Source organism: Athene cunicularia (genome assembly GCF_003259725.1).
Source record: "Athene cunicularia isolate RWA chromosome 1 unlocalized genomic scaffold, athCun1 chr1_part1, whole genome shotgun sequence".
Lineage (NCBI taxonomy): Eukaryota > Metazoa > Chordata > Aves > Strigiformes > Strigidae > Athene > Athene cunicularia.
The window spans coordinates 121435687-121443988 of NW_020799091.1; the positions used below are offsets into that span (position 1 = coordinate 121435687).

Genomic DNA, 8302 nt, shown 5'->3' on the forward strand with positions numbered 1-8302 from the left:
CCTGGCGGCGGGGGGTGAAGCCTGGCGGCGCCGCCTGGGCGCCCGGTGCTGGAGCGCGGCCCGGGGAGCTGACTGGCCGCGGGGCTCCGCGTTCGCACGGCCACTGGTGTCCGCCCGTGTGCCGGGTTGGAGCCGCAGGGCTCCAGCGTTCTGGTTTTTTACCCCCCTTTTAAAGTATTTTTTTCTATTTTTTTTCAATTTTTTTTTTTTATGGGTTTAAATAATTTCAAAGTGAAATTATGACCTCAAACGGTTTGGTTTGCTTTCTGCTTCCAGATCGCTTTTTGTGAACCGGTGGCGTTGGAGAACTTGAATGAATGGAACAGGGCAGATGGGAAGTTTGTGTTTCATGCTCTCGGCTGACCGCAAGACACCAACGACGCCGTGTCTTTGAAGTGACCTGGAATCACTGGAGCTGTGTGTCCTGAGGGGCTCTGAGGACCTCTGAAGGTAAAAAAGCATTTGGTAACATTCTTTCCTAACCCTCCGTGACCCTGAGTATGATAAAGAGGATCCAGTTTGGCAGTGTCACCAGCCCTCTCCCCACAATCACACATTCTTTCAGGCCTCCTGCCTGTTCTGTTTTCCCAAACAGCAGTCAGATCTCAAGGGTGTTTTTTGAGAAGATGCCAGCAAAAGCATCCTTCCATTTTTGTGATGTCAGGCAAAAGGAGTTTCTTAAATGTGGTGGCCCACTGCTGGCTGAAAGCAGTGATCACTGTAACAAAATAAAAGTATCCATCTTCCTTTCTGCCGTGGTACAGTGGCTTCTTAAAATGTTTATCCATTCTCTAGTCTTACAGTTGATTTTTTTCAGGCATATTTGCATTTGTGCTGTTCTGTGTTTTTTCAACTTTACTGACTTGCCCTTTTTTTCCCCCCTTTTCTATGAAGTACATGCATCTAGTCATTCCTTTGAATGTTGCTGCTAGTTTAGCCTTTGCCTTCTCTTTTATGAGCTGGTGCTTTGAAATTTTTATGTCTTTCACTTCTTTCAAAAATGAGTACAACTACAATATCCTGTAAAGCACTTCTGGTTGAGTACCTGTTTACTACTGCCTTGTGTTGCCTTACATTCGTTGTGTAGCTTAGTTTCAGCCATAACTTGTTTGAAATAGCTTCTACTGTTAGAATAAAATGTGTTGGCAGTGCCACATGAACAAACCTTGTGTAAAAACAGTGAAGGTTCTTGCTGGCAGCCTGTAAAAACAAAGTGTTTCTATTTGTGATCAACCTTTATGTCTTTATAATCAACGTTATCTTTGGTAGTAGTAATTTTTTTTTTTTTTGGTCAGTAAGCTTATTCTGAGGCACTTCCTACATACTGTTCTGCATAGAACCTTTTGCAAAGTGTGTCATAATCTCAAACATGCAGTGTCTTTTTTTTCATGGTCTTCTCTGGTAACTATTTCTTACTGACTATACTTGCTGTTCCCATTGAGCTCTGCCTGGGGCTGGAAGGATGGTTCTCTCTTTAACAGAGTGGAGGACACCTTGTTTAAGTTGGGGTGTGTCTACTGTAAATGCACATGCATTGGGTATACACAGTGCATGGGCAGGGTAGTCAAGTCTACTATGCTGTGGCAGGAAGAACTTCAAATTTTGCCCAAGGTCTTGTGGAGTTCTTCATCTTTTCTGTAAGTAGTTGAAGTGTTAGGCAGAAGCATTGAGGGGACCTTTATTATAAGGAATCAGGGGTGTGCTCTTGCCTTGGCATTGTCTTGTCCACACTGAAAACCCATGTGTGTTTTTTCTGGGACAAATGCCATGCAAAGCCTAAATTTCTGGGACTTGTAACCACCTTGGCTGCTTTCTGCCTATCCCTGGAGCTGTACTTTACAGGATTGAATGTCACTAGATAGCCAGTGAGTAATGAACACAGGGCAGTTCTTTAATTTACCATTTGATGTTTAACCCTTCATTTTGATTGTGAGCTGCTCTTGGTTGCCAGCTGGCATCAACTCGACCAAGTTCATTGTATGCCAATGTGTAGAAGACTGGCCAGATGTGTTTGGTTGTGTTTTAACGATGCTCTGATGGGAATATTTCCAGCACCAGTGTTCTGCACCTGGGATGTTGTATCTGAAAGTAGGACTTTTGAGCCAGTTCCTTTCTTTCTGTATGTTAGGTACAAAATTGATCAGACCTTGTTATTGTAAGCATTTATATTAAAGGGCAGTGGTAGCAAACTGGGTGGCCCAATAACGTTCTGCTTACGTTCTTTTTTGCCAGATGTTACTTTGAGAATGGAACTTGTAGGTTCTCGCAGTTCCTCCTTGCAGAGAGCCCTTTCTAAAGAGAGAAGTCTGTTGCATAGGGTTCCTCTTGCAGTGAATGTGGCTGCAATATAGTGGAAAATCCAGACCAGCCTGCTCGCCAGCCTGTTCTGCTGCTTGCCCTGAGTGAGAGTGAGTTCCCAGAGGATCTGCTCAGCTCTTGAGCTGCCACTTGTCCTGTTTGTGAAAGGGAGGGGATCCCTCAGTGAACTCAGTGGGGAGGAATACTGAGGTCACATCTATACGTCAACTTCTCTCCCTATTCTGCTCATCCAGTGTCCTGTGTACCTCGAGGTAGATGCTGGATATCAGGAGAGTAGAAGTACATAACCACATCGTTTAAATAGGTGCTGCTTATCAGATCACCAAAAATCAGTTGTATTCTTGCTCGTTGCTAAGGATGCAGTTCAGGGATGGACATTACAGAAAGCGTGCTTTATTTAACATAGAAATTAAGCACAGGGAATGATATGGGTACACATAATATCTCCTCCTCAACCCTGTTAGCCAGTTTCAACCAAGTAGAGGAGCAGATGGGAGGGAAAAGAAATAAGAATGGCATTGTTAGCAGCAAATATCAGTGCCTTTGAAACTCCCTGCTTTAGTTTGCACCTTGTTTCATAGTTCAGAGTTTTTTGCTGGCAGGTCTGACTTGAGCACTCATGTTTTTCCTTATGAATGTTGTGTTTTAAGGCATTTGCTGTTTCCAGTTGTGGTTCCACTCAGTTGCAAAGAAACTAGACCAAAATATTTTGATCCAAGTATGTGGGAGAAGGGAGGCAGAGCAGGCAATAGGCAAGAGCTGATTAGATAGTAGCTCGTGTCACCAGACTAGCTCAAGCTGCTGAGTTAACTTCAATTGATTTTTTTTTTTTCGGCAAGTGCATCAAGCCTGATTCATCATAATCCATAAATTTAATCAAGCACAGAAAACACCCGAGAACAACAGGCATCTGAGAGTCCTCTGACATATTGCACTATCTGCAAAACATTCCATGTATTAGCAATCAATTACTCATTAAAGTCACAGTATTGTCGCAAAGCGTAAGCATATGTGGTATCAGTATTTTCCCATGCCTCCTTTCACTCTGAATTTATGCCATTTGTGAGCACTACCCTGCAAAGGAGGGCATAAATGACCCCTAATATAGGGAGCCAGAGCAAAGTCCTCATGCCAGTGCATGAAGGCCTTTCAGTTTTCAAAGCTCTTACCATCTTCCTATGGAACCGGGCACCCCCCCTTGCATTGTTTTAGTGTTTCAGAATTACCACTGTCTGTATTGTGGCATTATTGCAGCATTTATCATCATTTCTGAATTTGTCTTTCAGTGTTTCTTTCGTGTTCTGTCTCCAGTGCCCAGATAGGTTTCTCTGCCTCCCTAAAGGCATTCCAGCACCTTGGCGTGGCTGCCCTTTGTGAACAGCCTGGAAGAGCTTTTTTGACATGCTTGTGGTTCTTATCTTTGCTGTAAACACAAGCTGTGAAAACCTTATGGGATGAGAGGCTAAAAATAACTTCCACCCTTGGTAATCTCTTAAGGAAAGATAAGTCTTCTGCCTGGGTGCTGTGGATGGATTCTCTGCAGTTCCCTACAATCAGGATCACAAATGGCAGCGAGCTGTGCCATCTGCTTCAGGGATAGAGTTGCTGTTGCTCTGTCAGTTGTTGTCTTGGAGAGAGCAGCTAGAGCAGCGTGGTTGGGAGAAGGGTGATATCTATGCCTGGAACTTGTGGGTCCATGGATGCTGACCAGTACTGTAGGCTTGTTCATTCCTTTGATTCCAGCATGTTGGAAAAGGAAGATACGTGTATCCTGAGGTTGCATAGGAGGAATGATGTCACAACTTTGACACTGCTAGGATCACTTTGTGTTTGCTGCCAGAGGAGTTACTTGTCCCTGTCTTTCCTCACAGCAGCGAGGGCGCGATGATGGATAACCGTTTTGCTACGGCGCTAGTGATTGCTTGCGTGCTCAGCCTCATCTCCACCATCTATATGGCAGCTTCCATCGGCACTGACTTTTGGTACGAATACCACACCCTGTCCCCAGCTGAGAATGTTAGTGAAGCTGGTAGGAGCATCTGGGAGGAATTTGTCAGCGAAGAGGCGGATGAGAAGACCTACACGGACGCGCTCTTCCGCTGCAATGGCACGGTTGGATTGTGGCGGAGGTGTATCACTGTACCCAAAAACTCTCACTGGTACAGCCCACCAGGTATCTCTAGAGCAATTAACACTTCTCTGGCTTCACGTTCATGCCACTTTGTTCCTCCAGAAGGCTTATTTCTAGCTTATGTGATGTTTTTTCACAAAGACAGTCTAAATTTTTAAAGAAGCGGAAGGCAAAATGCTCTGTGGCTGTAAGTGCTACGGAATCTGGATTTGACACATCATACTTCATCTAAATTTAGTCTGGTATAACTTGATTTTCTTTTGCATTTGCTGTCCAACTGGGGATACAGTTATAGTTGCTCTGCCAGTCGTTGTCTTTTTAGGAGAGATCCTGTGATCCAGCAATAGAATAAAAATACTATTTTATCAAGGAGACACTCCCTCCTTTTTACCCAGTCATTTGTTTTGCTCACATGTCACTGTTGCATCAACACATTTCAGACTCCTTGTACTGTAGTGCTGGATACAGAATGAAATATTTGTGTTCTTTTTCACAATGGTTGGGGGCTAAAAAAGTGTGGTGAGCAGTTATTTTAGTTGCTTCAAAGTAGATTTTGGACATATTGTGTGTGAAGCCATTTGTTTTGGACCCTCTTTAAAAAAATGTACTTTCACCCTCTTTTTCTGGAGAAAAAACATTATGTGAAATACTTTTTTTTTTTCTTTAATGAAAATACTTATTTGGGAAGATGCTTAAACCAGCTCTGCTCAATAGTATTCTCAAAGCAAAATATAACTGTGGCATAAAAGAGGAGAAATTTAGTGTAAAGAAGCAAATATTTTCTGTTATTTAAATAGTCCTTTCTGTCCCATTTTTGAATGAGGTTTTTAGTATGATACTACATTCTGCACATGGGGATAAACACAGCTCAGTTAAGCGACTCTGAGTACAAAAATATGTAACAACATAGTTGAGCATCATATGCCACATTTCTTTCCCAACCTGTCAAGCGTGGCCCAGTCAGTCCTCCATGGGTAACCCAGGTAGGGTTGAAGATTCTGCATGTTTGAATGCTGCCCCTCATTGTAGTAGCTACATGATGCTAACTGCACTATGATAAGGCATCCTACAGACCTGTTCTGAGAGATAATTTTTTTATCTAGAATGGTTTTTTTCTCTGAGGAGCTTCCCATCTTAAATGGCTGGTAAAGGTGAAATTGGAGGGGAGGGATGGGAGGGAGACATCTAACAGTAATTTTTTTCTTCTTTTTTTTTTTTTTTTCCCTTAGAAACTGATATGACTACAAACTGCATCAGTTTTTCCCTCTCTGATCAGTTCATGGAGAAGTACATAGAGCCTGGAAATCACAATAGTGGCACAGATTTGAATCGAACTTGTAAGTGTCTTGTCTTTTCTCCTTCTTTATTCACAGTAGCACAGGCAGTAGGTCACAGTGTAAAAGGAAGACTTAAGTGCTTTAGCAAAGGTTTTGCCCATGAATGCAGTACAGGAATTTGGGAGTTAATAAATGAAGTTCTTACTTTAGTGAGGTATTTGGTCCTTTTTAGCTGTGAATATGGAGTGTCTGATAAAGCAGAAGTAGTGTGTGTAGAAGGGAATATACGATGGTGGGAGAGGATCAGTTTCTAGCACACTTGCAACGAACTTTTGTGTTTTTCACGTGCAGATCTCTGGCGATTACAGTTCCTCCTGCCCTTTGTCAGCCTTGGCCTCATGTGCTTTGGGGCTCTGATTGGGCTCTGTGCTTGTGCCTGCCGCAGCCTTTACCCTGCCATTGCCACCGGAGTCCTCCATTTCCTAGCAGGTAGGTCTCCTGCCATCCACCCCTTACCCTTCCTCCTCCAGAAGCTGACAGTGACAGCCAGAGCACGTCTCACTGGGCTTTTCTCTTCCTTCCCCAGGGCTTTGTACGCTGGGCCTGGTTGGCTGCTATGTAGCTGGGATTGAGCTGCTCCATAAGAAGCTGCCCCTGCCTGATGATGTGAGGGGAGAATTTGGCTGGTCCTTCTGCTTGGCCTGTGTCTCGGCACCTTTGCAGTTTATGGCAGCTGCTCTCTTCATCTGGGCAGCTCGCACCAACAGAAAGGAATTCACTCTCCTGAAAGCCTACCGTGTAGCATAAGTGCTGCTACTGAAGTATTGCATTTCCCTGTTAGAGCCTCTTCTCTCCCTAACCCTTACTACTTTTTTCTTTTAGTCAGAATTTTACCCTGTACTGCGTGCTTCTTGCCAGCTGAGACTATTTAGCCTGTAGGCGCTGAAGGCAAAGACCTCTGAGCTAAATGACCCAACTGTGCCGGAAGTCTGTAGAACTTGAACAGGTTTTTTAATTGGTTTGGGTTTTTTAAGAATTATTATTAATTCTTTTTTAAGCTTCAGTTGGTTGTTGACTGTCCCCTTGGTTAGATGTACATGCCCCCTCTTAATTTTATTACCCTGTCAGCCTGGAGGAAATAGGATTGGTGTTGTGGTGTGGAAGAGAGACAGAAAAAGGAAAGATGCAGGTAGGCAAGAAGGAGAACTTTAGGGCACAGATTAATCAGGAGCTCTCTTCTGTGTGACCCAAGCAGGTAATACCTACAGAGAGCCCCCAAGAGACATGAGGGCACTCAGAAATGTCTGTTATGGAAATAGAGTAGCTAAATCAGTCCTGTAGCTTCGCTCTGGCTCTCTTCTCACTAGTTTGCTACTTTTTGTGGTGTCTGCCAAAATTGATGCAGGCAGAGCAGCTGGCTGTGGGCGGGCCTGCACAGCACACCATCCCAAAGTGGGCTCTGTGCTTGCATTTGCTGAGGAGTGGGATAAGTTGGCCTCTGTGGAACTCTGGGCTGCTCTAGCTACACTGCTTCCAGGACTCAGGCTAGTTTGGTATCTGCACTACATGTGGTTGTGCACTCTAATCTTAACTTGTGGTGCTTTTGCTTGCTGTGAAATAAGACTTTTTCTCTCTCTGGTGTTGAAAATGACCCTTTGTTTTAATTTGGTTTAGTGTATGTGTATATGTACATATATAAACTTAGGGGCTTTTTTAAAGCTCACCTATTTATCCTATATAGCACACAACAGGGTTTTTTTAAAAGGTGCTGTTCTTTTCCCATCTTGCCCAAAACCTATGGTTTCAATGAAATAATAAAAAAAAGCTCATAAATTCTCAGTGTTGTATGAATTGATGGGAGGGTGAGGGAATGGTCTAAAGCGAATTTTAGTTGGGGAAAGAAAAGCCAGTGTCTAGATTGTTCTCTGTTTTCAGGGAAATGTCATGAGAAACAAGGATGTTTGGTTAGATTTTTTTTTTTTAATTCTTGGGCTCCTGCTAACTTTTAAATTTTCTGCTCCTCATCATTGGGGGGCGCAACACCCCATAATTTCTGCTTAGTTCACAGCTTCTGCATATATTTCTTCTAAACTCTGCAACTCTAGACAGACTGGGTGGCGTGTCTTATCTAGAAAACAATCTTTCAAGACTAAACTGTTTAATTCTGAAGCCTTAACTCCCCTCGTTTCCTTACTCCATGCTTAATAGAAGTATGTCTTAGAAGAAATAAGTCCTGACAAAATGAGTAAGTCTGATGGTAGGGATTCTGTGAGATACTGTTGAAGAGAATGACACAGAATCAGGAATTTTTGTCACAGCTGTTTGGTTTTTTGTTTTTTTTTTTTTTTTTTTTGTGCTTGCTTGCTTTTTTTTCAGTAGGTGCTTCTACCCAGGCAGCCTTTGCTGGGTCAGCAAACAGCCTTAGTCACTATTTCCCTGAAGACTGGGGGTATCTGCTAGTATCAGTGTTCTTTTAATCATGTGTGATAGGGAGCAACCTACTTCTCCTTTTGTTGTCATCATGGGAATCTTTACAAAATGAAACAAGGATGATGAAAACCAGGATCACTGAAGA

At 43.2% G+C, this 8302-nt stretch overlaps 1 protein-coding gene across 2 annotated transcripts; it reads left to right on the plus strand.

Moving 5' to 3' along the window:
- Positions 1-201: 201 nt before the first annotated feature.
- On the plus strand, positions 202-8058 carry CLDND1 (claudin domain containing 1). Of its 2 annotated transcripts, none has more exons than XM_026843228.1 (5): positions 202-450; positions 4194-4492; positions 5680-5787; positions 6079-6216; positions 6314-6727. In XM_026843228.1, exons 2-5 carry the CDS (start codon positions 4204-4206, stop codon positions 6532-6534), a joined length of 756 nt encoding a protein of 251 aa, XP_026699029.1. In that variant the 5' UTR covers positions 202-450; positions 4194-4203; the 3' UTR covers positions 6535-6727. The 2 variants fall into 2 exon arrangements, with proteins under 2 accessions (XP_026699029.1, XP_026699021.1); XM_026843220.1 differs by having other exon boundaries at positions 203-450; positions 4191-4492; positions 6314-8058.
- Positions 8059-8302: the final 244 nt, after the last annotated feature.

Coding starts and splice junctions, on each gene's coding strand:
- CLDND1 (XM_026843228.1), top strand. CDS start 4,204: ATGATGGATAACCGTTTTGCTACGGCGCTAGTGATTGCTTGCGTGCTC. Junction 5,788..6,078: donor CACAGATTTGAATCGAACTT/GTAAGTGTCTTG, acceptor TTTCACGTGCAG/ATCTCTGGCGATTACAGTTC. Junction 6,217..6,313: donor AGTCCTCCATTTCCTAGCAG/GTAGGTCTCCTG, acceptor TTCCTTCCCCAG/GGCTTTGTACGCTGGGCCTG.